General features: G+C 52.0%; 1 protein-coding gene across 1 annotated transcript; it reads right to left on the bottom strand.

The window, feature by feature from the left end:
- Positions 1-14,381: 14,381 nt before the first annotated feature.
- On the bottom strand, positions 14,382-18,614 carry SELENOW (selenoprotein W). Its single transcript, XM_043436928.1, has 6 exons — positions 18,307-18,614; positions 16,567-16,591; positions 16,388-16,441; positions 16,119-16,193; positions 15,918-16,016; positions 14,382-14,776 (listed from the first exon to the last, which is right to left on the bottom strand). Exons 1-5 carry the CDS (start codon positions 18,333-18,335, stop codon positions 15,936-15,938), a joined length of 264 nt encoding a protein of 87 aa, XP_043292863.1. The 5' UTR covers positions 18,336-18,614; the 3' UTR covers positions 14,382-14,776; positions 15,918-15,935.
- Positions 18,615-20,572: the final 1,958 nt, after the last annotated feature.

Here is a 20,572-nt window from a genome sequence, read left to right as displayed (position 1 = left end):
GGATTGAACCCAGGTCTCCCGAATTGCAGGCAGATTCTTCACCATCTGAGCCACCAGAAAAGCCCAATGGAGTGGGTAGCCTATCCCTCCTCCAGAGGATCTTCCTGACCCAGGAATCAAACTAGGGTTCCTGCACTGCAGGCAGATTCTTTACCCGCTGAGTTACCAGGGAAGCCCAAACTACATGCTTATGAATGGTTAAAACAATATTATAAAATCTACCAAGATTTTTTAAAGCACAAAAATATCCCCCACATGCGACCCAAACAGACCTCAAAAAGGGCACTTGTTTATAGCACAACAGCTGAGACAAGAAGGCAGAGTGTCCCTGTGTACCTGGTCAGCTGCAAGCACGTGAGTTTGGCTCCTTGAATTTTTCACAGCTCTGCGCATGTCTTCAAACAACTAGAAACACGCTGGAGTCTTCCTTCAGCTGTTGCAAAGCAATTTTACCCAGTAGGCAAATTGGCCAATAGGGAATCTGCAAATAGTGAGGATCGACTGTATTTCAAAAATGAAAGAAGAGGCAGAGAGCAATGTCTAGAGACCCAGAGAAGTGCCCCAGTGATGGAAAGACAGACCAGGAAATTCTAGAAGGCAGAGATCAAAACTCCAGCCCCCATTTTCTCTCCATCTCCCCAGCCTTGTCTTCAAAGCCCAGATTGCTCTTTTAGTGTTGCCTTAGGTGGCGCTAGGGGTAAAGAACCCGCCTGCCAATGCAGGAGACATAAGAGACTTGGGTTCGATCCCTGGGTTGAGAAGATGCCCTGGAGGAGGGCATGGCAACCCACTTCAGTATTCTTGCCTGGAGAATCCCATGGACAGAGGAGCCTGGCGGGCTACAGTTCATAGGGTCACAAAGAATCGGACACGACTGAAGTGACTTAGCATGCACTCATTTCAGAGACCGGGAGAGGTCTCTCGATGGGCATCTCTCGGGCAGGAGGCAGAGACAGAGCAACTATACAGCGAGGGCCAGAAGCAGGGCTTGCCCGGAAAGGGAGCTGCAGAAATCAAGAAACTGATATGGGGAGAGAGCCATCGTTTCTGTTCTGATTGAATAAAAAATGAAAGTAATAACTTTTCCCTCTTAGCACCAATGTTTTCTGACTCCTTTTCCATCTCTGTCTCTTCTGTCCAAGGAGGAAACTTCAGGAACGCTTGCTTCCCCCAGCTGTCCCTGGATGGGCTCTGTCCTCTGGGCTTCCATCCAGCCCAGGGATAAATGAGGTCAGAGAAACAGAAGGCAAGGTGTCCACGTGGCCTGGGGCAGCACCCAGAGCCAGAAACTAGCCTTGTTTCCCTGCTTGCAAATTTATAAAAAAGAAAAAAAGAAAGAAAAAAAAATTCTCCCAGGAGTAAATCCCTTTTGATTAAAAAAAAAGGAGAGAGAGAGTATTATACTCATTTGCTCCTATTCAGTTTCACCAATTCGGTCTCCAAAATCTCCAAAAATCTTTTACCAACCTTCATTCCAGCAGCAATGAGAGAAGGCCACATTCTCCATCCTGTGTCCCACCCAACTTGATCAATCTAGTAGGCAGTAAAATTAACATTGCATTCATGACTGTATTTTTACTGATAGGTAATCACACAACATAAAATTTACCCATTTAAAGCATACAATTCGGGGTTTCTTAATTTATTCACAGAGTTGCCCATTCATCACCATAATCCATTTTAGAACTTTTTCACCACCCGAAATAGACCAGTTAGTCCCCATTTTCCCTTCTCCCAAGTTTCTGGAACGTGCTAATCCACCTTCTATCCCTATGGCTTGTCTCTTCCGGACATTTCCTACAAATGGAACCACACAACATGTGACTTTTGTGTCGGCTTCTTTCTATGAGCCTAATGTTTTCAAGGTTCATCCATGCTGTAGTATGATCAGTACCTTACTCCTTTTTGTGGTTAAAACAATATTCCACGGTATGAATAAATGACATTTTGTTTATACCTCCATCAATAGATGGACATTTTTGTTTCATTTCCACCTTTTGGTTTTTGTGAATAGTGCTTACCATGAACATTTTCACATTTAGTGTATACGTTTTCCTAAAATAGTATCGGTAAGTTAGGCCATCTAGTTATACTCTTATTGGCCAAATAAACTGCCACACTAGAAAATCTTTGAGGGCGGGGAAATTGCTCTTCTCATCACTCCTGCTTTCCCACCACATTTGTTAGGCTTGATAGGGAAGAGTTGACAGATGATGGAACTTTTCTATATCTAACACTAAGTAGCAGTTCAAAACAATGAACTTGACCTATAATAACGTTTCTGTTTTATTTATTTATTTATTTATTTTTGGCACTATAGCTTGCAGGCTCTTAGTTCCCCAACCAGGGATCGAACTTTTGCCCCCATGCAGTGGAAGGGCAGAGTCTTCTCCCCTAGACTGCCAGGGAAGCCCTTGTTATATTTAATTTTGAATTTAATCTCCCATGTATTTCTAGCGTCCTGGACTGTGAGCCTTGTCAGTCATGCTCTCCCTTGACCCTTGACCCCTGAACTCATGAGGGTACCACCAAAAGAGGATGGAATCACCCACACAGGTCTCTGGACAGAACAGATGTACCATCACTGTCCACCCGATGGTCTTTGGCTGAGGGTATTGGCAGTGATCACCAAGTCTGTCTCAGATACCAACCTACACTCCCAAAGCATGAGAAAGCCAGATTCTCCATCCCCTCAGCTACCAGTCCCCAGCATGGTGTCTCTTTTCAATCACTGCTCATCTAAACGTCACGATGTTCCATTTATCACCTTGAAAAAGTAGAGAAGAGGTGGCCTCCAGTTACGCCCTATAGACCGAGGACGTTACCAGGTTCACCCTTGTTGACGCAGCACCATCGACTGTCTTGGTGATTAGTGTGTTCCCTGCTGCCCAAGAGGCAGAAAAGATGTCCAATTATGGCAGCAGGTTGGCAGAAAGGGAGCAGAGTAAATGTCCACTCATGGCAAAATACCCCCATGAGCATCAAAGAGTGATATAAATCAAAAAACAAGATCTCTTTGCTTTGTTTCATGTCGTACTTGATCACTTATTTGTCATCTCCCGATAATAAAAGTCCCAGGGGATGAGCATCATGAGCTGTGTTCCCCCCTGCCCATGGTCCCCCGGAGATCCAGGCACAAGCCAGGAACTCAGTACAATGCTTAGATCCAGGTCTACGCAGCCTCAGTTCAGTTCAGTCGCTCAGTCATGTCCAACTCATTGCAACCCCGTGGACTGCAGCAGGCCAGGCCTCCCTGTCCATCACCAACTCCCAGAGTTTCCTCAAACTCATGTCCATTGAGTTAGTGATGCCATCCAATCATGTCATCTTCTGTCACCCTGTTCTCCTCCTGTCCTCAGTCTCTTCCAGCATCAGGGTCTTTTCCGAAGAGTCAGCTCTTCGCATCGGGTGGACAAAGTATTGGAGCTTCCGCTTCAGCATCAGTCCTTCTAGTGAATAGTCAGGGTTGATTTCCTTTAGGATTGACTGGTTTGATCTTGCTGTCCTAGGGACTTTCAATAGTCTTTTATTATTGTGTCTTCTCAATAATCCTTTTATTACTGAGCAGCTGCAAGTGAGTCCTGTCTTGGGAGGCACCAGGAACCCTCTATATTAAGACAGCTTGGGTCCTACCCTTTGTGGATGAATGAACTGGGTCTGGTTTGCCTGTTGCATTCAGGAGCTTGAGTCCCAGGAGCCCGATTTCACACTTGTGTGGTGTTGGAGAAGACCACTGAGAGTCCCTTGGACTGCAAGGAGATCAAACCAGTCCATCCTAAAGGAAATCAGTCCTGAATATTCATTGGAAGGACTGATACTGAAGCGGAAGCTCCAATACTTTGGCCACCTGATGCAAAAAGCTGACTCACTAGAAAAGACCCAGATACTGGGAGCGACTGAGGGCAGGAGGAGAACCAGGTGACAGAAGATGAGATGGTTGGATGGCATAGCTTCAATGGACATGAGTTTGAGCAAACTCTGGAGATAGTGAAGGACAGGGAAGCCTGGCAAACTGCTGTCCATGGGATCTCAGAGTTGGACACATTGAGAGACTGAACACAACAACAAATAAAAGGATTAACCAGTTATCGATCACTCTCTTCCCAGGCAGGGAGGCTGAGGGTGGGGCAAGAGAGGGTGGGTTTCAGGACCCTTAGGGTGTGCCTAAGGTGGGCACAGCATAAAACCGGGATGTCTGGCCCAGGCCTGTGAGCAGAGCCTCACACTCCCACCTCACAACAGCAGGAGGATGCAAGAACCCGAGTCCATCATGAGTGAGTCGGGCCTCCTGGGACTTGGTGGAGTTTGGGGGTGTTATCACATTACTGGGGGAGAGGAGCAGAGAGCCTGGCCCTTGGGGGTCCCCTGTCAGGGTGGCTCCCCCTTGGATGGGAGATAGTGGGGGGTTGGGGAGAGCACCAAGGGTGACCAGGGAGCCTGTCCTGCCTGCCTCCCCAGGCCAGGGCCCTGGAATACTCCCCAGGCTGAGGTCAAGCCCATTTCCAAGCTGTGCTCACTGAGGCCCAGAGAGGTGCAGGGGTTAGGGCTGGAGGGCGGACAGCCAGGGTCTGAGCAACACCCTCACTCCGGATGCCCCAGGCTTCTCCTCCCGCCCTCGGGCCTGAGTCCCACCCGCTCACCTGGGTCTGGTCCAGGGAAGGGGAGGCTGCCAGGCGGGCTGGGGGCTGTTCCTGGGCTCATGGGACCCTGTTGGCCCCGTGCTCAGGCCCCACGGGGAGATCAGCGCCCCCAAAGAGAAAGCGGCGGGAGCGCACCGTGTACAGCAAAGAGCAGTCGGAGGCGCTCAAAGAAGCCTTCCTGAGGACCGAGTACCCGAGCTACCGGGACCGCCTGCACCTGGCGGCCAGGCTGCACCTGGACGAGCACAGAGTGCAGGTCCGAGCCCCTGCCCCCCTGGGCCGCCCCTCCGCCCGCCCGGGGCCGCCGGTGGGGACCGCAAGACCAGAGGGGCTAGGGCTGCCCAGGTCCCGCATCAAGCAAGGGGTCTCCCCACTGTGGACCCAGGGCTGGACCCCGGCCCCCCTCAACCCTGGGCTGTATCATCCAGCCAACCGCATCCGGCCTGCCTGAGCCCCCCATTGCCCCGGGGTGTCCCAGTGCCCAGCCCTCAGGGCCCCTGACCCCGCGGACCCTCTCGGGCAGACCCCTTCCTGCCCCGCGGGGGCCCCAGCCCTGCCCCCTGCCCTCTGCGCCCCTTCCCGCTGCCTCCTGAACCCCAGGAGCCTCTAATTGGGTCTGGGGGGCGAAGGGAGGGGGAGGCGGGATTCTCAGCAGGACAGCCTCACCCAGCCCCCCACCATCAGAGGCAATAGCGCGGGCCCCTCACCTCTCACACTCCCTCCTCCCGGTCCCCTCTGCCTCCCCAGGTGTGGTTCAAGAACCGCCGGGCCCAGCGCTCCCGTCTGGAGCGACGACAGGCGGAGGGCGGATACCGGAGGGCCGGCGATGCGCCCACGGACCCCGGAGCCCCCCGGACTCCCGCCCCCGCCCCGGAATCTGCTGCCGCAGCTGCGAGCCCCAGTTTCCCAGGCGACCCGGCATTCTACAGCCGCCCTCCTCCCCCCAGCCCCGCGGGGGTGCTCCCAGCACCCGAGCCCGGTGTCTCCAGCTGCGACCAGGCCACGTGGGTCCCGGCACAGGGCGTCCACGTGTACGGCCCCGCTGCTCCAACCCCGGCCCCCGCCCAGGGCTGGCCTCAGGACCCCGACGCCCCAAACTACTGCCCAGATCCTCTTCCGGTTCTGCTTCCTGACTGTGCCCTGATGTTATCCCAGGATCTCTTTTCCAACCCCTCCTCTCCCTAGAATTCTGTGTCCCCTGTGGACGAGGACGATTTAGGCTCCCAGCGGTTCAAGAATGTATAGGGTCGTGGTCATCTGCCCCCACAAAGTCCTGCAGACCCCGAGGGGCCAGAGAGGACCAGGGCGCTGTGAGTCTGCACACGGCGCCCATGCGGAGCTGGGAAGGTGTGATGGCTTGATCTTCACAGCTGGTTACTGTGTGCACCTCCCTTGATCCAGCCTGGGGAGGGGGCATTTCTGTGTCACTGTGAGGCCACCACAGGTGGCGAAGCCCTGAAGATCCCTGCCCGGTTATTTGGGGCGCAGGTGGGAACTGCTGTCCACGGAATCTTACTGGCTGTTCGTGTGTGTTCCAGCTTCTTGGACGCTGGATGAGAACTTTCTGTGCAAGTGAAACCAACATCATTTGCCCAGCCCCCCAAATGTTGAGGATTTGAGACATTTTCATACTTGCTGATCTGCCCTCTTGCGACTTCTTTGTAGTTTTAATACTGATGCCTCCAATGGTGCAGAAGTTAAGCTCTTCTCAGGTGTTAACTGGACATTAGAAATACTTGTAAATTGTCCTCTCCCCGCCCCCTCCATTTTTCTCAATTTGTTCAAATTTATATGTCTGTCTCTTTTGGTGGTTAAAGTGCTGCAAATATTTTTCCCATTTGTATTTTCTATAAGTAGAATTTTCTTGACTTTAATGTTGTGTATTTCAGTGCCTATCCTTATCTTTTGTGATGAATTAGTGTTTTTCTTTTGTGGCACGCTGATACGCTGAAAAAGAAATAGAATAAAATTTTTTAAAATAAATTTAAAATGATTTTTTACAAGATAGGCCCCCATTTTCAAGTTGACATAAAAGTTTATAAAAGCTGAGTGTTTGGGGTTTCCCTGGTGGTCCAGTGGTTAAGAATCCTCCTTGCAATACCAGGGATACGAGTTCAATACCTGGTCCAGGAAGATCCCACACGTCACAGCTACTAAGACCTGCACATCCTAGAGTGTGGTCTCTGTAACAGGAGAAGTCACCTCAATAAACTAGAGAAAGCTTATACAGCAATGAAGACCCAGCACAGCCAAAAATATTTTTTTTTAAAAACTTGACATTCAAGGTCTACTTGCTTTGTCACAAGCTAAAAACAGTTTACAGATAGCATTAGTCTGAGATTCCCAGTCTGCTGTTTCCAGTATAGCTCAGGGGTTTCAAATGGTGACCCACTCCAGTATTCTTGCCTTGGAGAATCCCATGGACAGAGGAGTCTGGCAGGCGACAGTCCATGGGGCTGCAAAGAGCGGGACAGGACTGAGCGACTAACAAGGGGGTTTCTGGGGCGGGGGTGTGGACGGAGGAGTTGCTCTTTTCTCCTCTAGCATTACTGCTTTTTAAAAAGTATTCATTTGGCTGCATCTGGTCTTAGTTGGGGCATGTGGGATCGTCACTGTTTCCTTGCAGCCATTGCAGCATGCGGGCTCAGTATTTGTGGCATGCAGACTTCATTGTTTTGCAACATGTCGGATCTTAGTTCCCCAACCAGGAATGGCACCCAAATCCCCTGCATTTCAAGGAGGATTCTTAACCACTGGACCACCAGGGAAGTCCCTACTGCTTTTCTCTTTCCTCTTGTTTAAGATCTCTTTCATTATCACATAAAGATAATGTCTTCTTCCCTAAAATCGTAACAGTTTTAACTCACACATTTAGGTCTTAAAACAACTGGAACTGATTGTCGATGTGTGGTGTGAGGTAGGGAATTCTTTTTGTTTTTTTTCCTCATGGATTTCCATCCCAGGGGGCTCAGTGGTAAAGAACCTGTCTGCCAATGCAGGAGACGCAGGTTCAATCCCTGGGTCAGAAAGATCCCCAGGAGAAGGAAATGGCAAGCCACTCTAGTATTCTTCCCTGGGAAATCCCATGGACAGAGGAGCCTGGTGGGCTACCATCCGTGGAGTCGCAAAGAGCTGGACATGACTGAGCAACTGAGCATGCACATGGATTTCCAGTGGACAGGTTGGTTAATTTGTCATCAATCAAGGGTCCAATCACAGATGGATCTATGTCCACAAAGTCTTCACTTGGGGTCCTCGATCTTTATAACTTTGCATCAATTACCTGTTCCTTCTGCCTCCAGTTTCTCTGCTGCTCATCCTGACCCCTAGGTCTCCCCACAGCCAATTTTCTGGCCCCATCCTGGTCCCCTTTAGCAAATGCTCCAATCCTCTTAGGCCAGGCCAGCCTCAGCAAAATAGAGTGAGAATTAGCAGGGATTTAAAGGTCCACGTGACAGACTGTGGTTTGGGGGGGTGGAGAGACAGTTGTGAGGATAGAATGAGACCGTGCTTATCAGAGAGGCCCTGGTAGGAATGGAGCCAAAAAAAAAAAACAAAAAACCACACAGACCCCACAAGGAGACTGAGGGGCAGAGAAGGAGAGTGACTGAAGGCAGAGGAAACATACAGAGAGGGGGAGTTAGGGGGTGGGGCAGAAAGGAAAGGGAACTGAGGCGCCCCAGCCCTGCTCCCTAAACGAAAACAGACAAGGTCCCTCCCGCATGTGTCACTTTCCATGTGACAGCTGCTGTCCTCCATGCTCTAATATCCTTACGAAAGGTCCTTTAAGGCCAGCAACCTAAGCCCTTACCTACAGGAGGTCACACGAAACATCAGAGCCTTCAGCTGCCTCTCTGAGAAGACGGTGGGCGTCTGAGCTGAGCATGAACCAGGCTGCCCAGCTGAAGACCTCAGTCCTTAACCCCTCCGCTCTCTCGAGTTTTAGCAAGTTTATCTGCTTCTTGGACCACTCAGAGAAAGCCATGTGGACCGCTGGACCTCTGTGAGACTTTGGGTAACAGTCATCACCTGGGGGTGGGTGTGAATTACACGGAGTGTGTAACTGACACGCTGGACACTGATTTACAGGAAGTGCTGAGTAAACGGGTGGTCTTCTCCTGCCGGGCTTCCCAGGCGGTGCTAGAGGTAAAGAACCTGCCTGCCGATGCAGGAGACTTAAGAGATTCGGGTTCCATCCTTGGATCGGGGAAGATTCCCCTGGAGGAAGACATGGTAACCCACTCCAGTATTCTTGCCTGGAGAATCCCATGGACAGAGGAGCCTGGTGGGCTACAGTCCGTAGGGTCGAAAGGAGTCGGACACAGCTGAAGCGAGTTACCACGCATGCGGGCACTATTCTACCACTGAGACAAACCCCCTGACCCCCATCCCCATGCTTTCCCTCCTCTGACTCACCCATCTCCCATCTCTCTGCCCTGTGGGCTTCCCTTCCTTCTCCCTCTCTCTGGCCTCTCTCCGGCCCCTACAGGTCCCTGAACTTCTCCCCAGCAGGTTTCTTTGGCTTTGACCTAGTCTGACTCACCACATGCCCCAACCTCTTAGGCCAGTCAGGCCAGCATCTGCGGAGTATGGGCACAGGCATGATCAGAGGTGGGCTGAAGGGGACATGGGACTCACTGGCAGATGAAGCTCAAAAGTTTCTCAAACCCCCACTCACATCTTCCTGTGTTTCCTTGGTGACGAGATTTCTGTTTCTGCAGTTGGTGCTGTTGGGGTCTCCGGGATCCCCTCCCCAACATAAGTCCCAGGGAGATCCTCTCAGGAAGGAAAGATGAAGCTGCCCAATCTCCTCTAGCTCTGACTGATCCTCAGTGACTCAGGCAGTGGACGGAGCACGGTGTAGATCTTCACAGACATACTTGGTTGCATTTGCATTTTTATTCAAAATTTCGGTACACTTATCTCCAAACTCATTCAGCTGGATACATTAAATATATATAGTTTTTGTAGGTCCATAAAAGAGGCTTATGAGGAGTTGATGTAATTCTAGTCCTTTGCACAGTGACTAGCGCACACTGCTTGAAACTCCAGACAATGTTTCTTTTCTCTCTCAGTTCCTCCATCCCCCTCTTGTTCACACCCTCTTCATTTATAGCTTATCTTATTTATTCTTTAAATATGCAGCCAGTGACCCTGCAAAGGGCTTCCCAGGTGGCGCAAGTGCTAAAGAACCTGCCTGCCAGTGCAGGAGACTGGGGTTCAATCCCTGGGTCAGAAAGATCCCCTGGAGGAGGGTGTGGCAACCCATTCCAGTATTCCTGTCTGCAGAATCCCATGGACAGGGGAGCCTGGCGGGCTACTGTCCGTGGGGTCACAAAGAGTCGGGCACGACTCTGCACGCATGCATGCATGACTTAGCATGCATGCACGCACGGCCATGCAAATACTGCTAACCATCACAGCCAGGGAGCATGTCCTCTCTTAAAAGCTTCCCTCTCCCTCTGTTTCGTCCCTTCTCGGGTGGGAGCATCACTCACCTCTCTTTCCAGCTCCCTCTTCCTCTACCACCCCCTACCGCCCTCCTGCTGCCGTCCTGGCCACTGAGTCTCCCCCACAGCCCTGTTCTGGTCCCATTTAGCAAATGCTCCAATCCTCTTATGCCGGGCCGGCCTCAGGAGAGCAGAGAGAAAAATTAGATCAGATTGGAGAGAGAGGGAAGGGAGTCACGTGACCGGTGACGGAGGCTGGGGGTGGGGGTGGACAGGCATAACAGGATGGACGGCTCTGGGGGCTGCCAAGATGTAACAGAAGCTCCTCCCGCTTATCCAACAGACCCTGTTAGGGATGGATGCAGAAGCACACTGAAGAAACAGGGGCAGAGGACGGAGACCCAGAGGCAGAGGCACTGTTGATTGGAATGAGTTTCCCCCGCTCATAGACGTGGGGCTTTTCCCCCACTCATAGAGTGGGGCGTCTTGACCCCTGAGGGCCTGGAGATTTTGATATCTCTCATCTAGATTGCTAGGAGCACAGATTATCATCTCTAAATATCACTTCCCTCTGGGAGTAACCCGAGTTTTGGCGTAAAGACTGGATCCAGGTCTGAGGCAGGAAAAAATGAAGGTGAACTGAGACCATCTCGTCACAGAGAAAGCGTAAAGCTCTCAGAGGTGATGGGGTTTCTGTCCAAATGCTCGGGGACCAGCCTGAAGAAACCAAAAGTGGGACCATTCAAGTGTCAAAAGAAGAACGTCCACAGCAGGTTGAAAGATGTCAGATATGTAAAAACCCATAGGTTCATAATGGTCCTCAAAAATAGAGAGGGGAAAAAGAGAAATTGGTTGAAGCTCTGATTTAAACATTGCCATCTTGCCACCATGAGGCATAAACCAAGCACATGAAAACCCAAAAGCTAAAGAAAGGAAAACATGGAAATACAGAAAAGTTCTGGGAGACTTCCCTCGTGGTCCAGTGGATATGACTCCGCTTTGCAATGCAAGGGACACCGGTTTGACCCCTACTCCGGAAAGATCCCATATGCTACCCAGCAACAAAGCCTGTGTGCTGCAACTATGGAAGCCTGTGCGCCTAGAGGCCAAGGATCAGCAGCAAGAGAAGCCTCCGCAATGAAAAGCCCACGCACTGCAACTCTAGAGTAGCCCCCGTTTGCTGCAGCTAGAGAAAGTCCACCAAAAGCAAGGAAGACCCAGCACAACCAATAAATAAATGTATCTTTTAAAATAATAATAATAATAATAAAAGACTACAAGTTTCCAATTCAGGGGGTGTGGGCTCGATCCCTGGTCGGGGAACTAAGATCCTGCATGCCGTATGGCAAAAGAAAAAAAAAGTGTCATGTCACCAAGCCTAACATGGTGATTCACTTTACAGCAAATCTCGTGGAAGTGATTCCACGAAGTGATTCTACAGTGCATACGAGTGATCCGAGGGGATGTGGGAAGCTGCAATTCTCTAAATGGCCACAGGGTGTCGCTGTTGGAAAAGAATTCAGTGTTTCTCCCAGTTTGGGCTTTCAGAGACAACCCTGCTGAATTTTTTTTCTTGAAGACGTGAATTGTCTTGGTTAAGCCACAGTAGGGTCATGGTATTTTCTCCTCCACGCATAGACAAAATCAAAAGGAGCCTGGTAGATATTTCCAGCGCTTACTATTTTTTCGGGCTCCCCTCCCTTTCCTGACCACCGCCCCCAGGTGTGTTCTACAGGTGGGTGGAGCTTGTGACGGTTCTGGCCAATGGGCTGTGACTAGAAGTGAAATGCGTGTCACTTCCTGGCCAAGGTCTTTAAGAGCTAGTGCGTCTTTCTTTCCCCAGCCATGCGGATTGAGGATGCTGTGGGTCCAGGTGCAACAACAGGAGAAGAGAATCTCTACCTGTCTAGATCTGCACTGTCCAATAAGATAGCCACGAGCCACCCTTGCCATGAATTTGAATGTCAGTTAAAATAAAGTAAAATAAAAACTCAGTTCCGACTTGCCTGCTGGTCCACTGGCTAAGAATCTGCCTGCCAATGCAGGGGACCAGGTTCGATCCCTGGTTTGGGAAGAGTTCAGATGTCTCGAGGCAACTAAATCTGTGGGCCACGACTACTGATGCCTGCATGCCTAAAGCCCGTGCGCCGCAAAAGAGAAGTAAGCGAAATGGGAAGCCTGTGCCCCACAGCTAGGGAATAGCCCCCACTCATCACAACTAGAGAAAGCTGGAGCACAGCCATGAAGACGCAGCACGGCCAAAAATAAATGAATTAATTAAAAATTCAGTTCCTCAGTCACATCCACCACCTTTCAAGCTCTCCATAGCACCATGTGGCATGTGCCCAGTGGCCACGGTGTTGGACAGAGCAGATACAGAGAAATTCCATCATCACAAAGACCTACCGGGCAAACGCTGCTCTTGGTCCCGGAATGGGTGCAGGGAGACACCTGCCCTGAAGATGGTTTTGCATGTGCTGGGTCAACCCACTGAGATTTGGGTTTGGTTTTGTGTGTTGCCACAGAAGCATAACCCAGCCTAGCCTGACCCCCTAGATTTCTTGCTTAAACAAAGGACTTGAGAGTCTTGTGTTATTTAAATTACCCACTGGTGGCAAGCTGTGTCATGGCTAAACCAAAGGCAGAGCTGAAGGTAACACCACGCAGGCTCCAGTGGGGTTAAAATCAAGCTTCCTTGAGTCCTAGACCACCTACCTGGTTTAGATCTAAACCGCCAGAATTTATTGAATTGTCAGAATTGTTACCAATGAAGATGAGTGAGGGCTTTGCTTGTTGTTGGTACTATTGATGGTTGTCATGGGAGTTTTTCCAGATGATACTGGGTATGGATCCATGGAGCACAGGTGCATTTCGCTCAGGGGGAGAAATGACTTCATTTCTGCCTCCTAGAATGAGTGACATTTTTTTAGTTCATTGGGTTAGAATTATATTTGAAATAAGTGCAGACTTTGTGGCCACCAGAAGCATTAAGACTTTCTTGAGGGAATCTTCTGGTGGTCCAGTGGCTACAACTTTGTGCTCCCAAGGCAGGGGGGCCTTAGTTCGATCCCTGGTCAGGGAACTAGATCCCACATGCTACAACTAAGACCCAGTGCAGCCAAATAAACAAACAAAAAAAGAGTTCCTCAAACAAAAGGAAAAACCAGTTCCTCAATTCTGAGTGAATCTAATGGTCTTCGCATGACCTTCTGCCAGGAAAGTTCTTTTTTAAAAAACCATTTGCTGTTGACCCAGCTGTTCCACTCCCATCTGCCAAAGGAACTAAGAACTGGTGTTTAAACAAAAACTTGTACACAGAAGTTCACAGAAGCACTACTCACAGTAGCCAAGGAATATAAACAACCTAAATGTTCACCAATTTAGGCGGTGAAATGGTGGTCCAGAGTGGAAAATCATTCGGCCATAAAAATGAATGACGTTCTGTGTGCCAATCATCACGACATGGATGAACCTTGAGAATATTATGCCAAGCAAAATGAGCCAGACACAGACCACACATGTTGTATGGCTCCATTTTTATGAAATCTCCCGATAGGGAAATCTACAGAAAGCAGATTAGTGGTTGCTCCGGGGCGGGGGGCCGAGTCGGTGCTGAGGACCAGAGGGGTGCTCAGTACTGGATGGGGGCTCTAGAGTATGAGGGTTTCTCCTTGAGGTGGTGAAAATGTTCCAAAGTTGACTATGGTGGGTCTTCCCTCAAAATAAATTGAGGTTTGTACACAAGGACATCAGTGGCCAGACTCCCACATGAGAGATTTAAGAAGCGGGCCTGTGAGACTCCCAGGCCCTTCCCAGGGTCCTCACACTGGCGGGAGCACCAGGCCTCCGAAGGTCCAGGCTCAGACCTGACGTGGTTACGTCTGCCTCACTCCACTGGTCAGAGCAAGTCATGGGATCAAACTCAAAGCTAGGAGGTGAGGACAGCTCATCTCGTGTGAGGACAGTGAAGGGGGCAAGGCAGACGTGAGGAGGGGTGAAACGTGAGGGACACGGTCGAACACACCACCCAGCACTTTTCTCCCAATCACTGCATTTACCTCCTGAACACAGGAACCAGGAACCCACTTCACCCTGGAGGATGCACGCCCGTGACGGCTCCAGGGAGCTCCAGGGGGTCTAGAGACCACCTCCACCTTGGCTTGAGGGACCACTGAGAAGTCCAACCCTGAGTTGGTCCTAGCTCCGTACTCCCAAGTCACTAATGTCCTGGAGTGGAGACCAGGGGGAGGAGGTTCCAGGAGCAAAATGGACACACGCAGACACAGGCCTGTTTTGTTAACCTCATCACCATTTATTGAGTTGTGAACTGTTGCCATCACTGCTGAAATCTGAGACTCACTCATCCTGATCCTCCTCTCGGCTTCCCCTTGAAAAGGAAGCCTGGAGAAGGACCACCCCAAACACCACGGGGTAGAAGGGAAGACAAGGGCCGGGTGCGGGGTGGGGGGAGATGCAGGGAGATGAGGGACGGGGAAAGCAGCAGGACCAGCGTGCGGGGACACACACACACTCCCACACACACACACAGGCAAAGACCAGGCGTGTCCATCTCTGCTCCAACCGGCGGCCGGAAGAACATCAGGGAAGGACCAGGCGTCCAAGAGACATTTCAGTCCTTCCTGTCATGAAGCGTCTGCCGGGAGGGGCTGGGCCACAGTTACTGGTCTGTGCGGAGAAGAGGCGGGGAGGGGGGTTCAGACTACCGGGAGAGGCTGGATGAAAGCCAGTCGCTTCTCTGCCCTTCATCTCTTAAGCTTTCCCTGTAATAAACTCTAACCAGGAGTGGACCAGCTCTGCTGTGTTCTGAGTCCTGCAAGAATCGCTGAGCCTGAGGGGGGGTTTCGGGGCTCCTGAAATTGCACTCAACCTGTGAACAAGAGTCACTCCTTCCCCTCTCTTTTATATGAATCCCATATCTTGGCTTATCTTGGATAAAATCATCATTGGAGGACTTCTCCAGAATCCAAGCAAACCTCGTGCTGGTTTAAGCAAACACCTTTGAGTGACTGACAGTCTGGAGGTGGCAAATGGTGTGTTTCTGCAAGGGATGTGCTCCATTTAAGAATTCAAGTCCCCCTCAAAGGGGCACCCCCTCCCTCCTGACAGCAACAGCCCACACGTAGCCAGCTCATGCAGCCCTGGAATTATGGAATTCTTTTTCTTCCCCTGTTTCTTTGTGCATCTTTTTTCATTTTTTTGGAATTATGCAATTCTTGATTTTTTTTGTGTAATTTGGAGAGACTCCCTCCTTTTCAGACCTGCATAGGAGGCAAGACATTTGTATTTTTGTACTGCATTAATTCAAATCTGCAGGTCAAATTTCCCACTGAAAGTGGCCTCATTCTCCTCCGGTGAGGATGACGACAAACAGAACTCGAGGTCAAAGCACTTGAGAACCAGGTTTCTGGTGCAAAGTGTGCTGGGGGTAGGGGGCTGGGTCCACAGGCTCCTGGGACAGACGCTCAGTTCTAGCACACGTGGGGCGGGAACTGGCACTCACGCTTAGATGGGGGTGGAAACTGCTTCCAGGATCTCAAAAGCCAGGAGTCAGAGCTTGGTTAGGGACTAGGTTAGTGACCAGGGCCCAGTTCTAGAGTAGGCTCGGTTTGGGGCCCATCTGGAACACAGAAGCTCGAACACTGAAAACCAAGCTCAGAAGATGCTGAAAAGCAGTGCTATGGTCCAGAGAACAAAGTGGAGATTGCTACCTGTTCTGGAATGTACTGGGCTGGAAACTAGTCCTTGGGTTTGGAGTCCTCTGGGAACCAGGGGTCAGCTCTGTGGCCTCGGGCAGGGCCCCCCTCACCTTTGCTTTCAGGGCACATCAGGCCTGAGCCAAAGCAGCTTTGATGGCGGCCACCAGCTTCAGAAACTTGCTCTCTGTGTCCACGTAGCCATCGCCTCCCTGGAGAAGGGAGGACCAGGAGAGGGATGGGCTGGGACCAACAGGCCAATCCCAGTCCCAACCCCCCAATGGCCCCCAATGAGGCAGGATGGACAGACATACCTTCTTGGAGTGAACCAGCTTTCCTGCTACGAACACTTCAAAGAAGCCGGTGACCTGGGGAGTCCCCTCACCGCACTGGGGAGAAGGAAGAGATGCTGGAGGGGCGGAGACGCCACCTTGCGGACATCTGCCCCTTCCCAGGGAAGGGAGAACGCGGGGGGGGGGGGGGACGTGGGGGCTGACCAAACCACCCGGGCTGCCACCAGGGCTGAGGGACAGACAGACAGACAGGACCCACGTCTGACTCCTTCCCCTTCCCCGAGACTCACGATGTCCAGACGGTTAGGGAACTCATCTTCTAACTTCTTCTTGAGCTGAAGATACTGGAAAGGGGTGGGTGGTCACACCAGGGCCCACAGGAGCCACGTGGGCGCCCCACCTCCCCCCACCCTGGGGCTAGCCCCCTCCACCACTTTCCAGGGAAGCCTCTTGGGACCACATCGCTTACCTTGGGCTTGTAGCCTCAAGCGCCACTGGTGGGAGTGTGTCCAAGAGAGTGGGTCCCAGGAAAGAAGGAAGGGGACAGTGGAGATCCGGGGAGGGGAGAGAGAAGGGGACAGCGGGGATCCAGGGATGGGAGGGGAGAGGCAAGTTAGGCAAGGAGACGGAGGCAAATGGGGGGAGGAAGCAGGAAGAGATGAAGAGGGACATGGATGATACAAGGAGGAGGAGACAGTCTCAAAAGAGTAAAGACAAGGGGGGCACACAGGGCGAGGCGGGGTGCAGCCCAGAGATGGGGAAGCACAGGAAGAGAGCCAGCCACACGAGGAAAATGCATAGAGCAAGGGAGAGAAGAGAAAGCATGGGGGGGGGGGGTGCACAGAATCAGGGGCGACAAGGAGAGACCACAGGCGCAAGGAGAGGGGAGAGGGAGGCAAAATGGAGAGCCAGGTCAGGATGAGAGCTGCCCAACTGCAGCAACCCCACCCACAACAGGGAAACCGTTACTGCAGGATTCCCAAGGCCCTCCCAGGCCTGAGAGTGAGCGATAACCGCCTCCCCACCTCCCCACCCTGCAGACTATTTCCGGAGCGGAGTCTGGTGCACAGGCGAGGGGCGGGGAAGGGGAGGTGCCTCAAAATGTCACTCTACCCTCTGCTCGACTCAGCGGGCAGGAACACTGCTCACTAACGCAGGGGCAGATCTGAACCTTTCAAACCCCCAGGCAGGGACCCTCCTCCCCCGCCCCAAGTGGGCATTTCTAACAGGACAGCCAACAGACCCAGGTGCGGGTTACCCCTGTGATCCGCCCGTGCCCCACTCCCAGCCTCGGTTTCCGCACTTGTAAAATGGAGCTAAAATCCCTGCCCAAGGAGTTTCTGAGAAAGGAAATTCAGGGAACATGTACTTATTAAGCGCCCACAAGACCAGCATGCCTGTGCACGTCAGTACTATCCAAGGCGCCAGCACTATGACACCGTCCAAGGGACGGAACACTTCCTGCAGAGCAGACACGTTCTCACCCTTAAAGCGGGCAATTAGATCAAGTGTGTAACACCCAACACACCGCACTCTCTCCGCCATAACCATTAAGACGACAGGCTAGAGGGGTGGGAGGGAGGTTCAGGAGGGAGCGGACATATGCACACCTACGGCCAATTCATGGTGACATATGGCAGAAACCAATACAATATGGTAAAGCAATGATGTTACAATTTAAAATAAATTTTTAAAAAATCGTTCCCTCTACGGATGGGAAAAGTGGGGTCAGAAAACGAGGAGGGTTAATAGCAAAAAAGCATCCACCGTCTGGGTTTGAATCCTTGCCCAACCCAGGCCGGGACGATCTGGAACCTTCTGACTCTGGCCGGCCCCACCCGGGAGACCGAAGCGCCCAGGGAGATTCCTCTTGCATTACAAACCGACCCCCACCCTGAACCCGGGAATCGGGGGGGGGGGGGTTAAAACGACACACACGTGTCTCAGTTCTACCTTTTAGGACCTGAGACGTCTAGAATGTCACAAATTGGGGATGGTGGGGGGGAGAAATCAACGTCCCCTGTTTTCCGCCTCCTCCCACGCCCACCGCACCCACACGGAGCCCTCTCCCCAGTACAAGGCTCTCCAAGGGTCCTGCCCGCCCCCCCCACCCGCCGCGCACCCCCGACTCCCCCAGAACCCAGCTCCGCCGGGACAGGGCGGGGCCCGGGCGGGATTCGAAGAGGGCACCTCTGGCCCGCGTGCTCACCAATAAACCACTCGGACGACTACCGCCATCGCTCCGGACCGCGGTGCCCGCTGCGGGGCGGACTCGCGATCCGAACTCGGGCGAGGCAGGGCGAGGTCTGGGCCCTGGGCGGGGCGTGCGCACACAGCCTGGTTCCGCAGCGCGGACCAACGCCGGGGGAGGGGGGATGAGGGGAGGCCCCCAGAGCGGGGGCGACGGGCACCCTGCCGCCCACCCCCCTGAGCCCCCCACGCAAATCTCCCCCTCGTCTGCTGTGAGGCCAGGGAAAACCCCGGCAGAGGGGGTCCTCAGGAGAGCCCTCTGCGCACCCCGCTCCCGGGCCCCCCTCCTCCGAGCCAGAATGGTACGGTCTCGTGGGGCGGGGGTTCAGGGCTAACCGCTACTGGTTGCAAACGGAATTGCAACTGACCTTGCTCGTTTCGCTGCGAGGACCTTGAGGGCGGCCTGAGAGCGAGAGGGGGCCGACTTCGAAAGGATTCGGGGTACACGTGGGCGGCCCCTGAAGCTGAGGTTTTTTTTTTTTTAAATGAGGGGTCCGGGGAACCCGCTGCCTTATTAAATAAAGGCTGGCATCCAGACCCGGGCGCCGCCTGATCAGCCCTGAAGTCCCCGCCTCGCCAACCCACGCACCCTTTTGCGCCTTTCAGACCTCTTTGAGCAAGGGGTTCATGGAAAGTGCTAGAAGTTGGCAGCTGAGTTATAAGGGCTTAGAAAGCCGATGCGTCTCTCTGAGCTTCAGTTTCCTCTTCCGGCCATGAATGCCTTCAGAGAATGTTTACCCATTTAACAAATACCTATTGAGTACCTTGCTGCAGTCAAACAGCTCAGTTCAGTCGCTCAGTCATGTCCAGCACTTTGCGACCCCATGGACTGAAGCAGGCCAGGCTTCCCTGTCCATCACCATCTCCCCGAGCTTGCTCAAACTCATGTCCATTCAGTCGGTGATGCCATCGGAAGATACAGCAACGAAAAAATAGCCAAAGTCCCTGCCCTCAGCCCTGCCCGAGCTCTTCCCGCCCCAGCTTCCGTCTTTGACCCCCTGATCCTCACCTGCCGTGATCCTGATATCTCAGGGCTCGTGGCAGACTAGGTTCAATTCCCACCCGCCATTGCTGCCGGCTGTGTGATCTTAGTGGTCTTGGGCAGGTATCAATATAACCAGCCTGTGATGCTGAGCAGTTAACACGCAGCCGGGAGTAATCAGTGTCCCATAATCAGGTGTCTTTCAGGCTCCCAGGGTGCTCAGAAAAAAAAACCCAAGCCTTCGGAAGTCCCTGGTAGTCCAGCGATTAGAATTCTAGGCTTTTACTATGGTGGCCAGGGTTCAGCCCCTAGTGGGGAAACTGAGATCTCTAAGGGAAAGCTAAGATCATGGCATCTGATCCCATCACTTCATGGCAAATAGATGGGGAAACAGTGGAAATAGTGATAGACTTTATTTTTTGCAGGCTCCAAAATCACTGCAGATGGTGACTGCAGCCATGGAATTAAAAGACGCTTGCTCCTAGGAAGAAAAGTTATGATCAACCTAGACAGCATATTAAAGAGCAGAGACATTACTTTGCCAACAAAGGTCCGACTAGTCAAACCTATGGTTTTTCCAGTGGTCATGTATGAATGTGAGAGTTGGACTATAAAGCAAGCTGAGTGCCAAAGAATTGATGCTTTTGAACTGTGGTGTTGGAGAAGACTCTTGAGAGTCCCTTGGACAGCAAGGATATCCAACCAGTTCATCCTAAAGGAAATCAGTCCTTTATATTCTTTGGAAGGACTGATGCTGAAGCTGAAACTCCAGTACTTTGGCCACCTGATGTGAAGACCTGACTCATTGGAAAAGATCCTGATGCTGGGAAAGACTGAAGGCAGGAGGAGAAGGGGACAACAGAGGACGAGATGGTTGGATGGCATCATTGACTCGATGGACATGAGTTTGAGTAAGTTCCGGGAGTTGGTGACAGACAGGAAGGCCTGGTGTGCTGCAGTCCATGGGGTCGCAAAGAGTCAGACATGACTGAGTGAGTGAACTGAACTGAAGGGGAAACTTGGCCAAAAAAAAAAAAAAAAAAACCTGCAACAAAATAACCCAAGACTTAGCATGCTCCACCCCAGATTGGTCCCATTATTCCCTCTGGTCCCTCTCAGTGCCCTGGCCGCAAGGAATCTTTGACCTCACCCACTCACCCACCTCTGGGCCTTTGCACAGCTATTTCTACCCTTCCCTGCTGCCTGATGCTGCTCATCCTCCAGGAATCAGTTCCAACATATT

Source organism: Cervus canadensis, chromosome 18 (genome assembly GCF_019320065.1).
Source record: "Cervus canadensis isolate Bull #8, Minnesota chromosome 18, ASM1932006v1, whole genome shotgun sequence".
Classification (NCBI taxonomy): domain Eukaryota; kingdom Metazoa; phylum Chordata; class Mammalia; order Artiodactyla; family Cervidae; genus Cervus; species Cervus canadensis.
This window is presented reverse-complemented; position numbering and strand designations above follow the sequence as displayed.